At 35.8% G+C, this 25,350-nt stretch overlaps 1 protein-coding gene across 3 annotated transcripts; it reads right to left on the bottom strand.

Annotated features, from left to right (window-relative positions):
* Positions 1–1,170: 1,170 nt before the first annotated feature.
* LOC104908893 (protein REVEILLE 8) lies at positions 1,171–8,469 on the bottom strand. Of its 3 annotated transcripts, none has more exons than XM_010698063.4 (9): positions 7,999–8,469; positions 6,689–6,746; positions 4,654–4,777; positions 4,402–4,557; positions 3,769–3,888; positions 3,021–3,130; positions 2,323–2,382; positions 1,913–2,036; positions 1,171–1,559 (listed from the first exon to the last, which is right to left on the bottom strand). In XM_010698063.4, the coding sequence occupies exons 1-8, from the start codon at positions 8,409–8,411 to the stop codon at positions 1,941–1,943; spliced, it is 1,137 nt and encodes a 378-aa protein (XP_010696365.1). In that variant the 5' UTR covers positions 8,412–8,469; the 3' UTR covers positions 1,171–1,559; positions 1,913–1,940. The 3 variants fall into 3 exon arrangements, with proteins under 3 accessions (XP_010696365.1, XP_010696364.1, XP_010696366.1); XM_010698062.4 differs by having other exon boundaries at positions 1,917–2,036; XM_010698064.4 differs by lacking the exon at positions 1,913–2,036 and having other exon boundaries at positions 7,999–8,465.
* Positions 8,470–25,350: the final 16,881 nt, after the last annotated feature.

Below are 25,350 nucleotides of genomic sequence, written 5' to 3'. Positions count from 1 at the left end.
TTTCTCTCTCCTTTAGTAAACCCACACTTTTTCTCTCTCCTCCATTAAACTTCTATTTCTCTATCCTCTATCAAACCCTCTTTACAAAACAGTGATTAGGAATTGAAATACAAACTTTAAATTCCAGATTTCAATTCCATTATTTGAAATGAAATACAAGTTTCCAAACACTAACTTAATGAATTTAAATTGCTATATATATTAAATAATATTTTCTTCTTCCTACTTGCCATATATATTGAACAAGTTAATAATGAAATTGAATTTGAAATTTCAATTGAATATTAAATTAAGGAGAGTGATTTCCTCTTCTTATATATGTGCGAAAAACTTTGAGAAATAATAAAATTGACAATATAGCTTGATTGACACAATAAAAAGAAAAAATAAAAACTTGAATTTCATATTAATAATCATAGTGATAATATTTTAAAACCTAAATGTTGATATCTACTCGATAGTCTCTATTATATAAATCAAACTCTTCCACTTTATGAATATTCACCAATTGAACCTGATACACAAATTCTTCCACTTTATTCGAGCACAAATTTGCTTCTGCTTTATGTTTCCTTTTCTCAATACTATATTTGAACAACGATGAGCAAATAACTAAACAAACAAACGAAACATTGATTAAAGAAAAACATATTAAGAAAGTTAAAAAATAATTATAAATATATGTTCGAATCAATTTTTTTATAATACTAATGAATAACTAATTGAAAAAAAAAGTTAATATGACATGCACGCATAGCATGCAAAAAATACTAGTATGTACAAAACGAAAGGAGTAACAATATTCTTTTAAATTAAGAAAAAAACCTATATAAAATCAAATTAATTTAGATAAAATAATATTTTTCTTACTCACTCCCTCAAATTTTTTAATTTGTTATAGTATTGTATAATGGATGTCCTACACCACTTGCTAAATTTCCTTTTTTGACATATAATCCCCGTATTATTTCTACTTATTTTATTATTTTTTGCTATTTATCCATTTATTTCGACCTATTTTGCCATATTTTTGTCGTTTATCAAAAAAAAAGTTATGATCTAACCTCTATAAGTCTATATGCATCTCCTGTACAGTTGTGCCAAAATAAGTGTAGCAAATAAAAAAAATAGATAAGATGAAATAAGATAACTTTACGATGACATGGCAAATATTCAAGCTTGTGAGTGATTTATTAAATAAATAATTAAATAAAATCGTAACTAGGATTTCCAAAAATGGATATGTGATACACTGATACATCCTAAATATCTAGGCATTACATTTGGAGTCAACGCGCAATTGCTGCTCTCTCCAACTCCAATCCACAAAAGAGAAAGGAAAAACTATATATACTATAAAAATTACAACGTAGAGACAGATGAAAAGAGAGAAAAAAGGACTATGCTCTACAAAAGCTTTAGAGAATATACATAGGTAAATCAGCTATCAGATAATCATGCAAGTCCCAGGCAGGAACAGAGAAGGCTTTTATTTGATCGAACCCAACTTGACAAAAAGTGGCTTCTTTGGCGTCTCTGAGCTTTCAATCATTGTGCATCTGTATTTCAAGCAATAGCCAGTTTCATGCTCAAGATATATAGAGGTAGAAAGCAATGTACTTTCCCCCGATGCTACTTAGACTCGGCTAATTGTACCGCACACGGTTATGAGTTCAAGTGTACGTCACACTATCATTTTGTTAAAAAAAAAAATTCAGGAAAAAGTTTTCATGTTTTTGGTCCAAACTGAAGTGACAAGTCTCCACGCAAACACGTTCACTTGAGGTTCAATGAAGAGTCTAAGTAACATAGCTTTCCTGATGACAAGACCAGAGATAACTATGTAGTATGAAGTGGGAGACGAAAATAATAATAGAACACAAATAGCAAAAAGGAGAATATAATATCTCACATACTAATATTTCAAATGCTTTTCCAGCTTAACAAGACACATCAGCTGGCTGGTTTTTGGCAACACCACCAGCAGCAAGTGTTACATTTTTGGAGGTGGTATCATAGGATGACAGGACATTCCTCTGCAACCAGGAATTCATTGAGTTAATGGAGTATCATACTTCATAGTTTAGATCTCAACATAATGAATTCCTGTCAACCTCAACTGCCTAAAAAATCAAATTCATTTCCCACAAAAGAAAAGGTAGAAAAAAGAGAGACTATTAGCACGCTTTGCTAAATCCAAAAAACACGAGATTTTTTCGTTAAGTGATCACAATGGTTGAGTATGACAAAAGCAAGTTCTGCAGATATCAACTTGAATCTCTAGAAATATGGTCAGAGAGGATTACAAGGATTAGTACTTACAATCGGCTCAAAATCAGGGCTCGACAGGTTCATAGTGAGGTTCCGCATAAGTAACAATACCTGTAGACATGGAGATGATCTGAGGAGAGAGAAAATGAAATGCAGATGCACATGGCATAATATGGTATGGTATTGATGAGTTGTTCAAAAAGTTCAGATACACTAGAATTTCTGCAAAATAGTACACTGCTCCTGGCACTGCGGATCTTGATCTCAAACTATAGAGAGTTAAGACATCTTACAGGCCAGTTTTTTTTATATATCTTGCACCAGCAGTTGAAATAAAGACCTTAGCCCTAGCTGTTAAAGTGTTGCTCGCTAAAACATCATCATACTATTCTTAACGAGTTCAAAGAGTCGCCAAAGAATGAAGTTTCTAGTTTGGAAAGTTTATTTAGAATGGACTGACTAAATTCAGAAGTGAGCTAAACCAGCCTTTTTTTTTCTTTTTCTTGTTGTGACTTGTGAGTACACTAGTTGGTAATTCGCAGTTTTCAGTCAAAATTCTTTACAGTGTTTTCTTGTAAATTTGAAGGTCATTCACTATCATGAATCAGTTTTATGGCTTACCTAGAACATAAAATCCCCAATAAAGAAGCTATGAAGTCCATTAAATTTCATAGTTTTGAGCTTGTCATGCCTCTAGAAATTTTAAGATTATAAAAGCATATACAATAACAAAAATTGGGTCAACTTACTGTTTCAAAATTGATTGGATCCATCTCTTTGAGCTTTCGCACATGACCCTTTGTATCCGGGTCAAAAACACTCCCTATGAAGCTATAAACCTCTGCGAAATCTGGTAAACCTGCAACAGCATTCAACATGAGTGCTAATTGAAGCACCAAAAGACTTAATGAAGTTGCTTGACCATGTAGCATCTGAGCTTTAACCAGTTTATAACAACAAAATAAGCAGTATATTATATGAATAAAAATTAATACTTCATTTATGATTAAATATACTACTTTATTGAAAAAAACAGTAGTAATTAAAGCAGCTATGAATCGGACGTTTCTCTGCAGCATCTATCAAGAAATTCTCAAACTAAATCTATTAGAACTACTACGGCGTTACAGTGAACAACAGAAATATAACAAAGTAAATCTCTCTTCCACAGTAGAGCTTCTATCAAACTCAAATTTTTTTACGGATTGTATTTATTATTGAATAAACAACCAATTACTGCAAAGCATATTTGTGGCATTGGTTTTTTTTTTTGCTTTTTTTTTTTTTCTTATGGCTCACACCATTTTTTCTTTAAAAAAGAAAATGGCACTTTTATTTAATCTGAGGCACAATAATGCGATGAGATTTCACCAACAACCGTTCTATATTATACTGTAAACACTAGTAAGGTAAAAAAAAAAAAAAAGGTTTAGTTGCTTCTCTAGGAAAGAAACAACAAAAACCATCGGAAGTATATGAAAGTTTCAGAAAACTTACCATGAAGTACAGGGCCTTTTTCTTGCTTTGGTAGCTCAGAAGCTGGTAAAGATCTGCTTGAGCTCCCAATTCCACTTGTAGAGTTGCTCGTTATTCTAGGATAGCCCTTCTTTCCAACATCTATTGAATGAAAGACTAAGCACATTAAGAGCAGGAAACTTCATTCTGAAAGTAAACCAAACTTGTTTTTCTGCTTTTTCGTCATATAGTGTTCTTTTCTTCTCTTTTTAATGGTCCTCTTTATCAACTATTTTCCTTTCTATGGGAGAATTTTTTGGGGGGGGGGGGGCGTGGAGCAGGTTGAGGATGGGAAGAAAGAGAGGGTAGCAACCTATGTTACTCGGATTCAGAGACTCTTGTCCAAGACGGGTACGTTTCCAAGTGCGGACTTGGCTATTTGGTGAAACTTTTTCATGATTAGGGCCCAAAATCAAGTGCCAGTGTCCTACCGATGTCTGAGTATCGATCCTACACGGATACTTTAGGTGAAACTAAGAGTCCGAGTAACATAGGTAGCATCATAGAGTTTATGAGTTAAAACTGTGTCTTACAGAATAAAAAGCATCTTTCCAGCAAGACCGGGATATGTTTTGCCATTTTAACAGAATAACAAGAACACAAGAGAATACATGCCTTCGGTAATATTGAGATTATAGTCATCTTGGGATGGCATGATTCCACTTGTGACAGGATTCGTGAGAGCTGAACCATCACTCCATGCAGGATATCCAGGTGCAATGGTGTTGAAGGAAGCAGAATAAGCGATGGCTGTTTGTGGAAGCATTGACACTGGATTATCCCAAAGGCAAAAACTACTAAATCAGTACCAACAATTAATACCAATCATGTCCTATGATAATCAATTTCTGTCACTATATAACATACCATTTTTTTGCGCTTTTTGGGGGTAAGGATGAGCTGCCTTCCGCTTAGGCCGAGGTGGTGGCACATGAGCTACTGTACCATTCTTTTGAACTTTCAAAAAATATTTCTGAGCATGGCTGCGAATCTGCAAAACACAAAATTCAGAAAATAAACTTTTATCAATACTGAAAAATATTGCACATTTGATGTTGCAAAACTTGGACAGTAAAGCAAGTATCAGAAGTTAATCTAAATGTCAAATATCCAAGGTTCTAGAAATTTTCCTAAAACAAATAAAACGAATTATTGAAACTGTAAACCGATTCTGGTGGTTGATGCGATTGCAGACTAACTTATCCTTGTGGAAGACTTTTGATAGTGTCAGCATCAACGTAAGTCACAAGAGTCAAGCATAATAATGAAGGTATAGTTCCCCCCCCCCCCCCGATCTTCCAGCTCAAAAAGTCAGGATCAGAGTGAGTAATATTAGGCAGGGTGCGACGATGATCAGTGAAGCCTTGTACTTAAGTTAGTTCAACTAGCCAATAAGTTCTCTGTGCGTGTATTTTCGAATTCAGTACACCCATATAAGCAACTTTTCAAGGCTACTTCCGTGTGGTTCTTCTCTTCTAAGGAAACATTGAAGCAAAGATGACGAGATTTCCAAACTGAATTTTTAATGAAAAGCATCAAAAACTAGAGCAAACATATAATAACGGATTCGAAATTGTAACCAAGCATCCCCCATAGGTTCTCTACCCGATTCGTAACTAGAAAGTTTCTCGGGTCCTTTGCTAATCGAAGCTAAAATTCCGGAAAATAGAAATGCTATATTAGGAATAACACTTGATATTAGTAAAAATGCCCAAAAAATATCATATTCATAAGGCCCTGCTTGCTCTATGTTTGGATGCGAATCCTTGTTGCTTATGTAAAAACTTTCCAAGGCCCGCCTCACGGTATCCAAGTTAAGAGGCTAAAGCTGAATCACACTGAAAAATAGAGCTCAATCTTTAATTCTGCCAGCAGGTATATCTTAATGAAAATGCAAGTATATTCACTCAATTCCACTCTCTTACACTATGGACAAGCAAACAAGTGGTAGGGCATCACAGGAAAGAAGCTCTTCAGCACAAAATATGAAAGAAACAGTCAGGTAAAAGTATAAATATGGGATCATCCGAACTTCTTAGTTTAGGAAGTTTTTTTTTTAAGAGTTAAGACTATAAACAATGTTCCATGGAAATGCATGCAAATATTTAGCTTAAAAGAAACCTTCAAATCTTCAAATATCCTACCATCTCCCCCCCCCCCCCCAACACCCCCTTCCCCTTGTTATTTTGCATTTTGACCTGTAATTTTCTGAATCAAAATCCAATTAATAGATCTTAGATAATTTGGTACGTATAGGATATTAGGATGTAAAGTAAAGTTGAAGCAAATAAATGTGCGTAGCAATTCAGATATGATGAAGGAAAGAGGCATTTGTAAAGAGGTCCCACTTCGAAGTTGGAACTCATACAGATAATCCTTTTGGCTATTTTGTTTTAGGCTAAAATTCAATAAACTGTCAGATTCTCATGTCTTTTCACTTCTAATAGGATCCTTGCAGATTCTTTGAAATTGTTCAGTAGTGGCACAAATTCTTAAGTCATGGTTTATGCATCAGACCTATATCATCCAACAAGGTTCCCTTTGGATGTCGGAATAGCATTCTTGAATACAACATGTGTTTAGGCTTTATACATTCCAATGAAGCATTTCTGGGCATGAGGCAAATGACAACCCAGTTCCCCCAGTACAAAAGGAATCAGTGTTAGTAAAGAGAATCAGTTACTGAATTGAATTGCTGATCTTGTGCATATTCTAGCGCTTACTTAACATGAGATCATCTTGACCTTGAGGAACATTGTCAGTGCACTGACTGCCTAAGTTACACAGGAAGACAATAACAAATATATATTGCAATTGATTAATGGAACTACTGGAGCATGAAAAGGCACTTCTTGCCAAGCCAATCAGATAAGAAGTTGCTAAATAAAATAAGAACAGAAACCTGAATCACAGTTTTTGAACCGACAAAATCTTCAATTTTCTTCCAATCACGATCAAACCTAAACAATCCGGAAAGAAAGAAAACAACTTATTTCAAGAATTTCAGGGGCAGCAGTGGATTTTTCAAGTGCCAAGTAAAAAAGCATAAGTTAAGCTAAGACAAAAATGTGGGAGTATGACTCCTAGAAAGCCCAAAATAACCCATAGCTACACTCCAATAAACATCCTACATTGGTAAAGCCTACTGCTGACCACCATTAATAGACAAAAATTCCTAGTGAAGAAAAACATCTCAATCATCACCATACGCCCACACCTTACCATCATCAACCTCATTCCTCTATGAATGTTCCCATCCTACATAGGCACACACATAACATAACACAGCAGAGTTCTAGGGTGAAACTGCAAAAAGCAATGAGCCAAACATCCACTATTAAGGCCTAGGTTTGTTGGGACTCCAAATTTTAATATTTTATCTCAATTCTCAAGTACCCGTATTAGATCCTTAACAATCCAGGCCAAGACCGTGGAGATGTTTCCTACAATAGCCAAGTCGGAAACTAGGGCACATACCTGTGTCCGAGTCCGAGTCTGAGCAAAGTAACATAGCCATAGGTTGAAGCCTGAGAAAACCTTGATAAGTTCCTCATTTATAACAACTTCGGATTGTTCCACATAATCTACACTTGGCATAACATTCTAGAAAGTCTCTTACCCTCTCCTCCACCTCTTCCTCTCCCTTTCATTCAAACAATAGTCTCAAACTCTCACTTAAGACACCACAAAAAGAAAAAACACTAACAACATAAGGGCCTGTTCTCTTCGGCATAAAACAGCTGAACTGAACTGAATTGAACTGAACTGAATTGAAATGAACTGATCTGAACTGAATTGAATTAAACTGAAATGAATAGTGATATGTGAGAGTAAAAGTATTGTTCTGAACTGAACTGGTCTGAACTGAATTGAACTGAAAATAAGCTGGGGAGAACAGGCCCTAAATCCCATCATTCCAATTCTCTTCCTATTAAAATTCAATTTCCAATTTCTTCTGCTAGTTTTTCTATAAGCTCAAGGAGTTATACCCTCTTCTCATATTTTATCATAGTATCAAAGCCAGAATCGAGTCTTCTAATATCAGTTTGCTCAATTTCAAAACACATTCACAATATCAAGAGTGATCTAAACTTTCCTCGTTATTTTCAGATTCTCTCATAAATATATTACAAAATTCTCATATAAGACCGTCTTACCATGATTTATAATAAGACAAGGATAACTATAATTTAGAAAAAAGGAAGAACATACAGTTGAAGAGCTTCAAGAAACTTGTCATGTTCTTCTTCAGTCCAACTCTCACGAGACTTAGTAATAGTATACGGCTTCCTCACTTTCTTCCCAGATGACAAATTTTCTCCCCCCGCCGCTCCCGAAGACGTAGAAGACGCCGTATTCGACTGCACGGCGTTCATAATAAATATAGATATCGTGCGACAACAACAACAACAACAACAACAACAAGAATTACAAGAACAAGTAGTAGTAATAGCAAAGAATGAGAGGTTGTGAGAATGAAGGAAGAAAAACAAAAACCCCACCATGAAAGTGGGGGTGGGGGTGAAAATGGAGGGGGCCTTTTTTTGAAAAAAATATGTGGGTGGAAAAAAAACCAAGTTAGAGAGGTTGGCAGTAATATCTATAACTCTCTCTCTCCTCCTCATGTTGAGGTATCAGGTATGAGTTTGAGTGATTGTCAGCCATTCAACTGTTTTGTGTATTCTCTTCAATCCGTTTGCCTTGTCAAAGGGAAGGACTAAGACTAAAGACTAAAGACTAAAGAGGATGGATAATGCTTTACATGTGGGCACGTGTCGTGCCTTATTCAAAGACAGATAGACATAGACCATATTCTGTTGTTATGTTTATTGGTTGGAATTGCCCAACTAACTTGGTCTAGTTGCCCTTTTTTCCTTTCTTTCACTAGCCCCGAACAGCCATTTGATCTGTATGCGAGCAAGGGCGGATCCAATATTTTGAGTGAGGGGTAATATATAAGTTGTCATGAAAATTTCCACTTGTACATAAAAGTAGGGTGTGCATTGTTGGATATCGGATCTGATCCCCAAAAAATCCAGATTTTCGAATCGGATCCGATATCCGATCCGTCGATCCAAAGATTGATCCGAAACATCACATTCACTTGATCCAAGTCATTGCCAATTGGACCACTACTTAGTACTTAGTGCTTAATGCTTATAATCCACTGTTACCAACCTATGGCAACCCATGTAAAATTGTAAACTACAATATTTTTACATATGTAATGTATGGTCTATATTAAATACTAAATACATAATGAGAATTGGAAAATTGATAACATTCTATAGTCTTTCAAGTTTGTAATGCCAACACTTGGCGCACTTTGGCCCATAAGTTATAACTTATAAGTGCCCAACAAAATACAACACACAAATGAATAATTACACATAAAAATATCAAAGTTACTAAATTCATATTATAAATTGGGAGTTGCAAGATTGAAATACAACACTTTAGGGAGGAAATCGATCAAACTTTCAATTCAAAATCATCCATAATACCCCAAGTTTCAACAAAATAAAAACAACTAGAGTAGTACTCCAACTCTCCAAGGCTTCAATTTCCAAGTTCCAAGCATCCATTGACCAAGCTTTAGAAATCTCCCATAGTGTCTATTGTTTCATCAATTATGATATCCGGTTGCTCCAAGGTTAAATCCTTCATTCCTGCGATAAATAATTACATATGACGTAAAGTATGGTGAAAAAAAAAATTATACACAAATGTAAAAAGAAATAATGAATAAAAGTCATAAAGAATGTCTTCCTCCATTTCTTCCAAAGCAAGCAAACTCTCCTCTACTACAAGAGGTGCACGTGAAGTGTGTAGCCAATCTTGTGTGCAAACAAGTGTTCAACCATTTTAGGAGACAATGAAGTGCGAAAAGAGTCAAGTACGCGACCTCCCGTACTAAACGCCGAATCCGATGCAACGGTAGTATAGGAATGGCAAGCACATCTTTCGCCATCTTATAAAAAATAGGATTTCTCTTGTATTGATCTTTCCACCATTGTAAAATTTCAAAAGTTGGAATATGACTTTCACATGCATCTCCTAAATATTTCTCCAACTCACTTTTGTTCACATTAGTCAAAGAACAACCCGTATCCCTTCGATATTTGGCTGTCATGAGCTCTTGAAGGTCAATTTTTCTTCCACTTTGTGTGAAAACGAAAGAAGATGTAGAAGTAGAAGAAGTAGGACCGGCCTTTGAACAAGGCATAGAAGAAGCATAAGATTCAAACAAAGATTGTGAAACCATCTTAATCTTAAGGTTCAAAAGAGTGGCTTTTGTTTCATCATAGGAATCCCACACAATCCAATCAACATAGTTCATTTTGTGCCTAGGATCAAGGATAACCACTACAAACACCAAAATGTTGATATTTTCAACATTTCCATAGTATTTGTCATACTTTGTCATCATTTGGGTTGCCATTTCCTAATACCCTCATCATCGGAACCTTGATTGTTGGAAATCATTAATCTAGTCCCATAAATCTCATGAGCATAAGCATTGCAAGTCACATAGCGAGAACCCAATAACCTCAATGTTGCATCATAGAAGACACTTAAGAAAGGCAACTACTTTTCAATCATTCTTAGGACCACCACCAAGCTTCTTAAATTCCTAAAACAAGAAGAATCTTTCATGTATAAGATTGCAAATGCCTTTTTAAACTTGATAGCCGATTCAAGCATTAAAAATGTGGAATTCCATCTTGTCTCAACATCCAAAGTAATTTACAACATCACGATTCTTGCCTATTAATCCACACATTTTGGTTATTTTTTCTCTTTGTCCAAATGCAAGATTAATAATTTTTTCTCAACAACTAATATACTCTTAACTATGATTTAAATTAATTGCCTTCTTCTTCTCAAAGAATTAAAAATAAAATAATTGCCTTCTAATGATATTCAACAATAGGTTGGTCAATCCAATGTTTTTATTAGTGGGAAATATTGTCTTTTTCTTAGCGTATGCTTATCTCCAGCTCCCTGCATGTCCACTGTATTACTTTTAGATTTTCTAGAAAAATGATTGTAACTAGACTATATAGATATGTGTTATTTTCTAATTCTTTTTTTTTTTGGTGATTAAAGAGGGGACAAAAATCCCAAACAAAAAAAAAGAAACAAAACAGGACAAACTAAAACAAAGCAATTAAAGCAAACTAAAATAAACTACTCAAACCACCTAATACAGCTACTTCCTACTCTAGCCAGAACTAAGAGGACACTCTATGTTATTTTGTAATTCTAATTCGTTCTATATCTCTCTTTCCTCTTAACCCCTCATCTCTTTCTCTCTTACATTTTCTTCACTTCGAAGCTTTAATGGAGTCTTTTTCATAATTTAACGACTTCAATACTTTTTTTTTTCTCATTTCTTTCTTGCTTTGTCCCTCTATTTTCAGTCCAATTTATTGTTTTTTTTTTCTGAGGTTTAGAGTTATTTCCATGTATTCTATGTATTAATCTTCTCCTTTATTTAGGAGAAATTTGTAATCTTTTACTGAAATTAGTATCTAGATTTTGCTTAAGTTGTTGGAATTTGAATTGAAGTGAGAACAATCGACGCATTTTGTGACATAATAATATTGTATCAATTAGAGGATTGATAAGAGATTATCTAAGGAGTGACTAGTAAGGATTAAGGGAGCTAAGGAGGGAAAGGCAAGGAAGAAGCTTCCATGGAGTTCAATGCTTATCTATTTCTGTTTTGTTTTTTAAAGGAATTGATTTTTTTCTTTTGAAAGAAATATAAGGGTAGTATCTGCTATCCCTTGTTCCTTAGTGGCTCCGCCATTGTACATGAGTATATAATCTCTTTGACTGGATAACCGGTAAGGTCGATCAGATTTGTCGGCCTCCAACTAAATTCCATGCAACGTCCTACTAGACATAATATCTTGCACCGGCAAAGTATGACTTATTGGCCTGACATGCATGTTGTGCAATGAAATATGTATGAACCTGATCGTGACGCACACGTTTATAGAGTAGATCCCATTGTGGAAACCAACCTACTGTTCACTGCCTATATATAGACTACATGCATTGTTCCTAAGGTAAATTCATTCTAACCCTAATTACATTATCTGCACATTACCTTGACAAACCTTGTATTACTTAGGTATCAGGATTGGTTTCCTCGGTAACCCCCAAGATCAATTACCCTTGTCACTTCTGCAGGTACATTGACAACTAGATACTAGCAACTCCCAACAAAACCAAGCTTTGTCATCCCTTTGACGGTCGTCAACCCTTGACGTCCTTGTTTCATCCCAAAACAAATGGCGCTAGAAGGATGGAACAAACTCTAATCTTACTGGCAATGTTGGGCCTGACGGTGCCCCTAGCACGTCCAAATATGGCAGTGTTATCACAGACTTTGATCCTATTTTCATGGGAGAAGAGGATTCAGATCCAAAATCACCTACAACCATGTACCCTAAGACATCAATGGGTCCCTATCTGAAGACACCATCCTTTGGCATGGCACAATTTTCCCCTAAACAAATCAAGTTGGCAAGAGTTGTCCTGGATGCCATGGCCTTCGACAACCAGACTAACAATACCAACTCCCTTATGAAGCGACCAAGCAGGACCATTGGTCGCGATCGGGAGTATAACCCGATAAGAAGGAACAAGACTTTCGCTCAAGATGGACACCATCTTGAAAAGGAGTTGGCAGATGAAGGATATTAGGGAAGAAACTCTAAGGACAAAAGAAGATGCTGACACTAACAAGTACACGGAGCCTGTATATGATGATAAGGAGAATACACTCAGAGATTCATGAGCTTATGTCGTTCGATATGGTAGGACATTTAGTACCTACTCGGGCTGACGTCGTGCCCCCATAACATCACGAGGGTCACCCTTCATCAGAGAGATACTAGTAGAATTCGTGCAGCGCATTAAGATTATAACTTGCAAGTATATTGGCATGATCCAACTGAACAGTTGTCGACATATGAAGGACATATGTAGGTATACACTCAGTCATACGACATCTGGTGCAAAGTTTTTTTCCAACTACCTTGTTGGCTATAGCACAAACCTAGTTCAGTAGTACGTCACCTACATCAATCACCGATTTCTATCAGTTGTCGGCCGAATTCCAGACACTGTTTGTCAACAACAGAAGGCGAGAAAGAACCACATCAGAGCTCATGGCATTGAAGCAAGGTGAAAATAAGAGCGTAAGAGATTTTGTAGGAAGATTTCATGGAGATGTAACTATACCTAACTTACAACAAGAAGTTGTAGCATTGTCCCTGATGTTGGGCTTGAAATATGGCAACTTTAGGAGCTATTTGAGGAGGAAAAGCCTGAAGACCTTGGCAATTGTTTTAGGCAAAGGAAAAGAGTTCATTAAGAGTGAGGAGTTTAATCGGGTATCGAATGCAAGGAGAGGTGACTCTAAAGTCGCCAAGGAAGATAAGAGAGGTGGTTCAAGTAGAAAGTAGACCAAAAAAAGAGGTGGCCCATACCACCACTCCCAAAGGCAAGGACAAGAAAGAAAAGTTTGATGGCTACAGACCCCTAACTAATCCCCGGGCTCAGATTTTTGCTATGTATGAAGATGATGATAAGTGAAAAAGAGCTCGCAAGATGTTGCACAAAGGTCGTGATAGAAACAAATGGTGTGATTTCCAAAGTATCACAGCCACATTACTGAAGATTGTAAGGACTTTGAGAACAATCTGGAGGACTAAATTCGGAGAGGTCATTTCTCTCTATAAAAGTCAAGACAAGAAGCAGGCCGACAAGATTCAGGCGGACATGAACAACACCTGAATTAAGCTGAAGAGTCCCAATACAATATACCAAAACGAGATAGGTTGATGGTTATGCATGTCATAGTTGGCGGTCCAATATATGTCGGGACAACTAGTGGAGCCAAGTCAAGTTTAAAAGATCGAGTTCTGTTAAGTCACTCTGAACGAGAAACATAAGTGGCCTGAGCCGCCAACCATGCCGACAATAACCTACACTAAAAACTATTCAGAAGGCATTATCTTTCCTCGTGAAGACCTTCTCGTCATCACATTGAATATCACAAACTTTATCATCCATAGAGTACTGGTGGATGGCAGCAGTTCCGCCAATATCTTTTCATAATTGCCCTCTGATGATTGGTTTATATACTTGGCTTTTGATTAGTTTTTAATAGTTTTTATGATAGCTTCTTGGCTAGTTTAGACTAAATTTCTTCCTTTTCCTTCTTTTTATGCATTTTTTCCTCCTTTGTGCTCTTTCTTTGGGTGTTTGGTTTTATTTCAGGATTTGGGAGCATGATTGGAGGACTTATGCATAAACCCAAGGCAAGACATTGAATAAATAGGGAATAGAGGGCTCAAAAGAAGGGGACTAATCCGAGTGCCTGGGGCACCCGGCCTATGGGGGCCAGTCTAGGTTGCAGTAAAAGTCATTCCTAATTACTCGACCTGCCCGGATCTGCTGACCCAAGGGCTCATGTTCACCTGACCCGCTCGAGTCATATTTTGAGATGATCATTTTTCATTCCTAATCACATGACCAACCCGGGTCAGTTCCACCCAAGCACTCGGGCCGGGGTGTTTTTCGGGAATAATTTCTTACTTTGATGCTTTTGTATGGGGGGCTATATTGTAATTATTTTCAGGACTATATAATAGGAACTCTTATTTTAGGTAAAGCAATTTTACTTTTGAGATTAGAGAGATTAAGTTTTGTTTTAGTATTCAAACTTTAGAGCATACCCAATGGTTGCCCTATGATTTGTGGTCAGCAATTATTTTATTACTTTCTCACTCTTCCACCTCATTCATACCCTACTCATTTCAATCCCATATATTTCTTACTCCCAATGGTTGCCCACCAATTTGTGGTCATCATATTTCTCTCTCCTACTTTTTAACATACTCTATCATATTTTCTCTCTCCTATAATTCCACTATACTATTAGTTATGAATAAATGTTAGAACACTGAATTTTGATGGTAATTAAGTAATACTTATTTATTAATATTTTTAGATAATATTATTTTATTTAATTAATTAAGTTGAATGATTAATACTTCAATCGTATGGCATTGTAGAAAATAGATGTTTTATTAATAATGCATTAAACAAGAGCAACAAAGACAAAATATATTATTAAATAGATTAACATCGAAGCTGTTAAAATAAAACAACACTACGCCTTAATTAAAGCATGATTTCTCTGAATTTCATCCAAATATTTTTCACTAGGTCTGACTTTGAGGCTGCAATACTCCGTATTTTTCATAAGTTTATAATTTTAAAAGGGTTTTATTTATTAAAGAGGTTTATTATTAATTATAAAGGTTTTAAATAGGCTTTTATGATATATTATGGGGTTTTCAAATAAATTCTAGCCCAAATTATTATATTGGGCCTAAATTTACAAATTGTAATCCAAGTAGTTAATTTAGTAGTCGAAGATATTTATTAAAAGAAAATCTAAAAAGAATTACAAAAAAAAGAGAAAACAAAAAGGTTTATAAAAGGAACAAGAAAAAAAACAGAAAAAGAAAAAAAATTTAGCACAAATGTCACGCGGCAGCTTGAAGTAAGTTGGTTATTTTGTTTCCTTTTTGCTTATATTTTAGTTATTTTACCTTATATAATTATGTATTATGGGATAATTTATATCTTTTCTTAACACTAGTGTAATTGCAAGAGACACTCAAGAGAGGGGGGGGGGGGGGAATTGAGTGTTTGTCCGAATGTTGTAACTTTTCGATTATAGTAAGAACAGTAAAAGAACAGTTCTCTAGCAGCGGAAACAAAAGCAATGAATAAACAACACCATGATTTAACGAGGTTCGACTTCTAATAAGTCTACGTCCTCCACTCACTCACTCTTTTATTAATCAACTCAGAATAACAAAAGAATTACACTCAATCACTTATGCACCTATGCACAAGATGATTCCCCAACTTCCACCTATGGAAGTTCGACTCAACCACCAACTATGATGGTCCAAATGAAGTTGATCCCTGATCAACTTCCCCAACAAACTGAACTCACAGAATGCTCAAATACAATTAGTTTTTCTCTCAAAAACAAACAGCCTTCCATGCTTAGAATGAGAGTAATTTAAGATCTATGTGGTATTCGGGTTTATGCTTAGATTTGAGATTTCAAGAGATGAAGTGCTTTTGCTTAGAGTATTATGAAAATATGCGTGCAAAAGCTTCAGGTTTGTGTGCTAGCAAAACTCCTTAAATAAGCCTTTGGTAAGTAAATGCTTACATGATATTATGAGAGTATATTTTCCCTTGAAAATATGAAAATTATTCCAAGGAAAATATACTCAGTATAATATCATATAACACATACACTTACCATAATTAAGAAATCTTGCTCACACAACAAACCATGCATCCGTGTATTTTGAAAATCAATTTTGCGCGGAAAGAAAACTTTCCTAAAATACGAATGCATGAAGTAAAACCTTGAGGACTGGTTCAGATATGTTCCCAGACTGTTTTCAATCAACCAAGTTTTACTTGTAGTTGTATATGACAAGTAACCTAGGTTTCTTGTCATCCACAACTAGCTCATCTCTCTAGTTTCAAACCTTTATAGTGCATCCAAACCTTTATACCACTTACATTGCATCTAAGACCTAAATGCTACAACTTGATCTTGGTCTTCATGCAATTCTTCAAGACTTGGCTTCACTAGCTTCATCTTTCTATCCATTGAACTCGTACTTTGGCACCTACACATGTAAACAGAAACATGTATGCAATATAATAGTTCAATGTGGTTTGTCATCATTCAAAACTCAAAACAAGGAACTTAACAAATTCCCCCTTTTTGATGATGACAAACCTTGAAGTTCCCCCTGCAAATTATATCATTAGTTTTGGGAATTTTTTTCAAACAAATTGAATTCTTAAGATAAGAACTCAAAGCACTAGTCTCGTATGAATTCTTAAGATAAGAACTCAAAGCACTAGTCTCGTATTGTTCCTGCAGATTAAGCATCATTTACAAGTACACCAGTTCACAACTAACTGACAGCAGTTTAAGAAAGAGTTTCTAAGTACCATAGGCAAATACTGATTAGATTCAGAGCTCTTAGACTTAAACATGCATTCGCAAGAAGAACATCAATAGTTGTTCAGACTTATTTCTAAGTCATTAGGGTGAAAAGAAGTAAAGTGCTTTGAATACACTTGCTTCTAGACCACTTCTGGTCTGTCACCTCTAACAAGGCACTCAGCCTTGTTCTAGTTGCTGCAACACACACAGCTTGTAACACTCCCCCCTAAGACTAGGTGAACTTTACACCTGCTTCCCCCTTTTGGCATCATCAAAATAGATCAAGACAACCAGTAGAAAAACTACCAATTATATGAAGTTCATGCTAAATAGGCAGCTCAAACAGCATGCTAGGGATGCTGATGCTACCAGTGTTCCTGCAAAGTACCAAAAGCTACAAGTCCTAAATAATAGTTATTACAGACCAGTAGTAGACCAAATTACAGAAGATCAAATGTTTTTGTAATTTGGGAAGGGTGTTAACCAGATATAAAGTTCAAGAAAAGAGAGGGGTTAGCAGCAAAATAGAATAAGAAGAAAAGAGAGGAAATCAATCAGCTCCAAAGTCGTTTTCAGTCCCATCATCTTCTTCCTCCTCAAGATTATCTGAAGCATCTTCTGCATTTTCTCCCTCCTCCTCTTCTCCTTTATCTTCCTCCTCCTCTTCTTCTTGCTCTTCCTCATCCTCTTCTTCTTTCTCTCCCTCGGAAACCAGTTCATCATCATCTTCATCACTAGCAGCATTGGATGACTCTTCCTTTGCCTCAGAATCCTCTCTACCCTGAATACCAGCTTTGTCAAGGCAAACCTCAACTCTCCTGTAGGATTCCTAAAGTGCAGTGCAAAGTTGAGTAACACTATTCAGCATATTCTGCATCATCTGGTTCTGGTCACTCAACTGCTTGACCAAGGCATACGTAGCCTGAACTAATTCCGTACTGGTCCCTGCACCAACTGCATCACCCTTTGCTTCACCCTTCATTTTCAGACTACCATCTGCATATGACATGCCCTTCTGACCTATAATCTGATTCGTAAGATGAGACATGGTACCATAGTCTCCCATCATACGAATTTTCCAATGCTGAAATACTAAGGTCAGCCATCCTCCATAGGGCAGTGCATGCTTAGCCTTCTCTGCACAGCAGATCATGTGACCCAACATCATAGCAGGGAGGTTGATTGGAATATGTTCCATGAGACAGTATATGAGAACACTATCCATCAACCGTACACTCATGCGACCTTGTGCTCTGGGAAACACAATCTTGGAGGCTATGGTATGAAATATCCTCATGATTGGTTTCCTTGAGTGGCCAATGGTGTACCCCTGGTTAGGGTCAGGTGGACCAGTGAACAACCTGGTCTGGATTTGTTTTGATGTGATTCATTTAACTGTGGGCCAGTTCTCCCTTGAGTACTCATCAAGTCCCTTGTTTGGGACTTTGAGAATTTCAGCCAAAAGCTTCTCAGATAAATTAATGGGAGTGCCCTTAACCAAAGCAAAGTGGGACCCATCGTCCTTAGTATGCAGGTGTTCATAAAATTCTTCAACTAAAGGCATAAACACATCAAGTCCTTTTGCAAACAAGACAAACCATTTCTGAAATGCTAAAGCTTCCTCAACCTCATGCAAGAAATTCTGATCAACCCAACTTTTGGCAACAGAAAAACCAACCAGAATAGACCTATCCCTCAAATCATACAAAGGCTCGGGAGTGATAGACTTACTTTTCTTGGGTTTAGAACCCTCTGCAGCAACAATAGCAGGCAGCTTTCTCTTTTTGTCAGCAGGGAACCGATCTGGTTCTGGTTCCTGCACAATCTCCTTGCCTTTGGAAGATTCAGCACCCTTCCTAGCAACCGTCTTTACCCTTGACCCCTTGCTAGCAACAACCTCCTTCTGAGTAACTTCCCCCTCAACATTAGCACCTTCCTTCTTCTTTAACTTCTCCATGGGTTTGGGTGTGAGTTTAGGAGTAGGAAGTTTGGATTTGGTGGGTTTGACTGGCTGTTTTGTGGTGTTGGGTTTGATAACCTCCTTCTCAACAGTCTTAACCGCTTTTGATGACGGTTTCTTGGCAGCAACTTTCTTTGCCTGCAACGCTTTCCTCTGCGGTTCAATTACAACATCCTCCTTCTCAACTTCTTCTTCCTCCACCTCCTAATTTTCCGGTTCTGAATCACCCACCGGCTCCGACTCCGTTTCCAGTCCGGACACTTCCAACTTCTCCAACTCCTCTGGCTTAGACTCCTCAACCAGTTTTGGTGTGGGAGTCTTTGATTTTGGTGTGACAGGCTTTCTGGGAGTGGTGGTTTTTGTAACTTTGGAAGTGGCGGTTTTGGTGATTTTGGTGGTTGGAATTACCGCTTTTGTGGTGGTAGATTTTGTGGTGGTTTTTGGTGTAGTTGTTTTGGTAGTGGTGGATTTTGTGGTTGCTGGCTACTTTGAATTCCTCCTTATTAAAGGTACTTCTTCTTCATCTTCAACCTCTTCCTCCAAAACCGGTTCCTCCACTGGATCAGCCACAACCTTTGTTTTCTTAGTTTCAATTTCGGGAGATTCTTCAACCTTCTTTTCTACCAACCTAGTACTTGTAACGCCCCGACCTCTAATCATCGTGGTTAAGTTAATTAATCGATTATTAGCAGCGGAACCTAGATAGTCGGCGCGTTACCGCCGTACTTTCCATAAGGAAAATACAAGGCGACATAAAATCATGAACTTAAACATTTTATAACATGAAGCATAATATAGATCCAACATTAGTCTTGATTAATAGAAACTTAGTTACTAATCAAAGTTTTGACATAAACTTAAGTTAAAACCAACAGAGTCTATATAATCTAGATATTAATTAAATGCTCACTGCTACGCCATCCCGTTGTCACCATCGGTACCTAAAACATAAAACAAAACGGCGTGAGCCGAGGCTCAGTAACATACTACTCTAACATCGTAAATTCATTTCACATCATTTTAGTTGAAAACAGGAAGGAGAGAATGAATAAAACATTTCACAAATATATCATAGTAGGTTACATTATCTTCTTTATCATGTTCATCATCATATATCTTTTACTTTGGTAACTTGGCAAACGTCGCATATCACATATCACTTATAGGGACGTCTCCCTAAACACATATTGCCAGAAAGGCGGCCACAAATGGATGACACTCTCGGTGTCCAAATATTGCCAGAAAGGCGGTCACATCATAGGTGACATTTTCTTTGCCCACATACTTGCCAAGAACCATCTTTCACTTTACTTTATCATGTTTCAAATATCATAATTACATTACATCATTATAATCATAATCATGAATCATCATTAAAATCATAGCATTATCATGCTCATATTTTCATAAACATCATAGTCATTTCATTTCATCGAAAATCATCATATTCATAAAACCTTTCATATCCCACAATCCATAAATCAACAACATAGTGCGAAATACCATAAAACATCATTCGAAAGGGATTTGTGGGTATTAGCAGTAGACGTTACCTGAATTCCTGCTTAATAACCTTGATAGCCGGGGGAGGCTTGTAATATCCTTTATCTTCCTTAATCTAATCAAGAATAGTTTTTATTAATGAATGTTTCGTTATTTAGCTTTTAAGTCTAAATATTAGTTTAGCGTTTATTAAGGTCATAACGGTCATTATAACGTCGTAAAGGTCTCCTTAAAGGCCATTATTTCTTAATCGTTAATAACTTTTTAATTAGGGTGACTCTTTAACAACGAATTAATGAAATAACTCATTTAGCTATACCTTTAGAATTATCGAACATTGAAGTTATATTACTACATATTATATATAACATTTCGAAAGCATAACATTCTTCTAGTTCATAGTTAATAACTAATTAGTTACCCATTAATAAATTAATTAAGTTTAATGTTATAATAGATCCATTAACATTATTTTAATATTATTTAGTCAATTGAAACTAACAAGTCAAGTAACTAATTATTATAAATGAACTTTTAAGGATTAATGAAGTACTCCTACTTAAACTTAATTATAAACAACATGCTTAATGAATTAGTTTTAAACAACTCAACTAGTTTAGAAATCATGAATTATAACCCAATAATAGATTTTAGTAAATAAGTTAGGTGATTTAATGAAACTAACTAAATCAGTCCACTAAAGCTCAATATATTAAAGCAACAAGATTAACTTAAATGATTTAACTAAGTAAATTCATATTATAAGCCCAACATTATACTTAACTTGATTAATTAAACTAACATAGCTTAATGAAATACTAAATCAGTTTTAGTTTAACTCAATTTGGCCCATCTAATATAAGTAGCTTAGCTAAAACAATAAAAGTCATATTTGAGCCCCATTCAGTGAACATGCAACACTTAAATTGAGTTGGTTTAAGTTTAACTAATATAAATCAGTCCATAAGTATAAATTGGTAAGTCCATGAACAAGTTCAAACTACATCTTAAGTCCAATAACAAGGATTCAGTTTTAAGTTACTTAGTTTAGGTTCTAATTGAACTATTCTTGGCCCAATCTAAACTAACTTAACAATAGGTAGCAATTTGGGCTTGCATTATAAACTTAAGGAAATCAGAAATTTAAAAAAAAGAGAATATCATCACCTCTGCTACTAGGAGCAGGGAGGACGAATTGCGACTGAGGTGGACGCCGGCTTCGGTGGTCGACGGCGAGCAGCAGCGACGTTTCCAGCGATGGTCTCCGGTGGTTCAGCGCGCGGGTCGTCGGTGGTCCAGCCTGGTAATGCAGCGCACGAAGAAGAAGAGGGCCGAGAGAGAGAGACCGCGAGGAGGAGAGGGAGAAAACGTGAGGGTGCTGGCGCAGGTCTCCGGCGAGCTGCGCGGTGGTCGGCGAACGACAGCGGGGTGGGGACGGGACTGGGCGCGGCGCAGGTGGCGCGCGCGGTGGCCGTCGGTGATCGGTTGTGGGGGTCGAAACAGAGGAGAGAGAGAGAGAGAAAATGGGGTTTTTCTTGTGGGTTTTCTTTAGTCACAATTTCAATTTTCCGGTAATTTGTTGACAGAATTTCTGATTAGAGAGAGAAGAGGGGATGAAGATTGTTGGTGTGTTCTTGATGTTGAATTTCCATGGCTATTTATAGTGGAAATTTGGGAGTTAAAATCAGTGGTTGGGAGGAAGATGGTGAAGTAAATAATCTGATTTTGTTAACTTGAAGAAGCAATGGTGATGGGTTGGGGACATATCTTGACTGAAGAAAAAAAAGAAGGGAGTTGTGATTGCATGAATGACAAATGTACATGGTGGAGTGAGGAGGAAGACACCATTAATGGGGATTGACCAAAGCTTTCTTTTTTTTTTCTTTTTCCTTTTTTTTTTTCTCAACCAAAAATCAGAAATTCTCCACACTTACACCTATCAACGTGACTTAGTGAAATCTTGGGTGAAATGTTGACATTTTGTACTTTAAGTGAATTATGAACTTTATTAGCCTTCTCGTTTAACCCATAAAATTGTAAATTATAAATTATCGTCATAATTTAAGTTAGTAAATTTTTATGTTAAAATTTTATAATCATTTTATTATACGTTGCTTAATTAGTGGAATGAATAAAATAAAATATACTCTAACTACATTATTATGTTAATTATTAGCTTAAATATGTTTAAGATTTTTAGGATATTACAGTACTCCTCGTTTTTGACATGATGAGACTGAATTCCCTCTGTTTTGAGCACTTAATTCACTACTACAAAAAGGGCAAAGATAACTGTTAAATAAGGCTTTACATAACAGTTTTGAGGTGTTATCCAAGTCAATGTAATGTAAAGTAAACATAACACCTGACAAAAGTGTTATGTTTGCCAGAGAAAACATAACAGTTATTTATAATACATGTTATGCCATTAGATAACACATTTTATAAATAAGTGTTATGTTTGCTATTTATATATAACACTTATCTTGAATAACTGCTATGTTTTCCTATAATAATATAACATATATTACCTCTAACTATTATCTATGATTATTTTTTAAAAATAATGAAATTATCATTTCACGCATATATTATTGGCCGTAGGCATCACGCAGACATTAACAGTACAATACCTGTATCAATTGTATAATTAATACTCAACACATAAGATCTTAACCAATAAATTGAATTGATATTCCAAACTTCCAAAATTCTTTATATTACAAAATAATTCAACTAATATTCATAAATCTAAACTTCTAAAAGAAAACTACTATATATACATATCAATATTAATCTAAATCATAAACAAGATCAAATTTATCCTATAGCCACATCCACATGATATCAATATCGAAATCCAAAAATATAATGTATCTCCAAAAGTGGATTAAGGTTAATTTATCATAGTTGTGGCAAGATCATTCAGATATAAAATAATAATCAAGTATTTTCAACCAATTTATCCAAACTGCTCTTCATATCTCTAATATAATATAGATACAAATCTACAGTCTAAAAAATTCGTAATCATATAGAAATTAAAAAAAGCCAAATTATAACTAATGTTCAAGTACCTTATAAGGAATAACTAGTCGTCTCAATTGTACCGTCTCAAGTATGTAGCGACACACATAATATCCACAGTCTAGAGTACCAAGCGGTTGGCAAGGGCACTATACACAAGAAATCACAAATACTTTAATATAGACAATGAAAAATATTTTTGTGTTATCAAAATAATGAAATGAAAGTCAGATACCTCTATTTGATTCCATCTAATTTCGGGATTCTTTTTGATCTTTTTGATATCTTTTCGATGGTACATGCTAAATTTAATAATTCCTTCTATGTGTTCATAACAAGTTTAGGCAAATAATAAAATAGTATATTAATAATAAAATATTAATAGTCATTCAAGACTTACTCATTGATGATCTTTTTAGCATACACTAGGGGAAAAAACATAAAGGGCTGTGCAGGAAGGGCTGCGCTTTTCGTAAAAGCGCAGCCCTACTAGTGAAGGGCTGCGCTTATTTAAAAAAGCGCAGCCCTACTAAGCAGAAAGTGAAGGGCTGCTACTTGAAAGGGCTGCTGTCAAAAAGCGCAGCCCTACATGCCTTTTTTAGCGCAGCCCTTCTTCATTTTTCCACTAGTGATAACACCATAACTTTTGTACTCAAATAATAATTCAGATAAACTAAACACAACACTTACTTCTCATTATATGGTGCAAAAAAGAGTTGATTGATATTTTTGCCATCACTAGATGCAAAAATACAAGCCAAATAATCAGATTGTGGATCTCCTTCTTCTGTTGTCGTGGGTGTCAAAGGACTTAGAACATTGGTGTTAATTACTATTACTAATATCTCTTTTACGTTGCACACCAAGCAGCCTCTGCCCCAGTTTTTCACCCGGGTGAGGGTGGCTTTGCTTCTAAATCTTTTGCTCTCCCACCTTCCATCAAACAAATCGTTTCACCATACTGTAAAGATTCCGCTACCGTAGTAGTTAGTATTTCAATTATGTTTTGAAGTGTTATTGTGTTAAAATTCTTTTTCTCACATAGTTTGATGTTATAATATGACTGCAGAATCCAAGATATGGCGCACCGATTGGATGTAGGCCATTAGAAGAAATATCTGTTTTAAGACCCTTTGGCCTCACTAGGTGATTTTTGTTTACCTGATTTCATTTTTTTCATTTACGTTAGAGATTTTTGGTAGCATAATACGTACTCTCTCAGTTCAAACCAGTAGCCTTGGGGTTATTTCAGAATTTTTGAAATTAGTTGTCATCTTGCATATATAACTAATATAAGTAATAGTTTGGTGATCAGATTTTCCAAAAATTTCACTGCCTAAATTTGGTGTTAGGTAGATCATAGAAATGACCAAGTATTAAAAGTATATAGGACGATTGATTCTGTATAGTTAGAGCTCTCTAAAAATATTTCATTCATATCTTACTCTTTAGCCGGTCCAAACAATGTAAAATAATGGAAACATATTTCTGAGGAAATTATTTACACCAAAGCAAAAAAATCCCAAGTATTTTCTTATAAGTTACTCAAAATAGGGCCATGTTTAAAACTCTGGATTAACAGATTAAAACAAAAAAAAATGTTTACTCGAACAAATTAAAAAGTGTGTAAGGTCCTCGTTTCTTGATACAAGTTGTTAGTACGAAAGTATGACATTTTTCCACCATTGCAGTATTCCCATGGATCCTTACGCAGCAATAAGAATGATGATGCTCAACAACAACACAGGTCAAGGAGTAAGCCCTAGACTTCCACTTCCACAAATACAATATTATTCACAGCAGCTAATACCAAGATACATTGTCCAAGAAACTGATGGCTCAAAGCTAATAACAAGAGAAGAGCAAGAGATTGTTCTTAAGAAACTCAAGAAAAAATTTTATAATCCTATACCTAAGATTCTGGCAAGAAGAGTGAGCCTATACTATAGAGATCTTAATAGAGACTCTAATAGTAAGGCGATGGAAAAGCATAGAGATG

This window comes from Beta vulgaris, chromosome 7 (assembly GCF_026745355.1).
Source record: "Beta vulgaris subsp. vulgaris cultivar EL10 chromosome 7, EL10.2, whole genome shotgun sequence".
Taxonomy (NCBI): Eukaryota; Viridiplantae; Streptophyta; class Magnoliopsida; order Caryophyllales; family Amaranthaceae; genus Beta; species Beta vulgaris.
Note: the sequence above shows the minus strand (reverse complement) of the source record. Positions and strands in the feature narration are given on the sequence as shown.

Bases quoted from the DNA above. Each gene is read 5' to 3' on its own strand.
- LOC104908893 (XM_010698063.4), bottom strand. From the start codon at position 8,411: ATGAGGAGGAGAGAGAGAGTTATAGATATTACTGCCAACCTCTCTAAC. The intron at 4,558-4,653 runs GTATGTTATATA...GGGATAATCCAG, and splicing joins CCAAAAAGCGCAAAAAAATG to TGTCAATGCTTCCACAAACA. The intron at 3,889-4,401 runs GCATGTATTCTC...TTCATTCAATAG, and splicing joins TAATCTCAATATTACCGAAG to ATGTTGGAAAGAAGGGCTAT.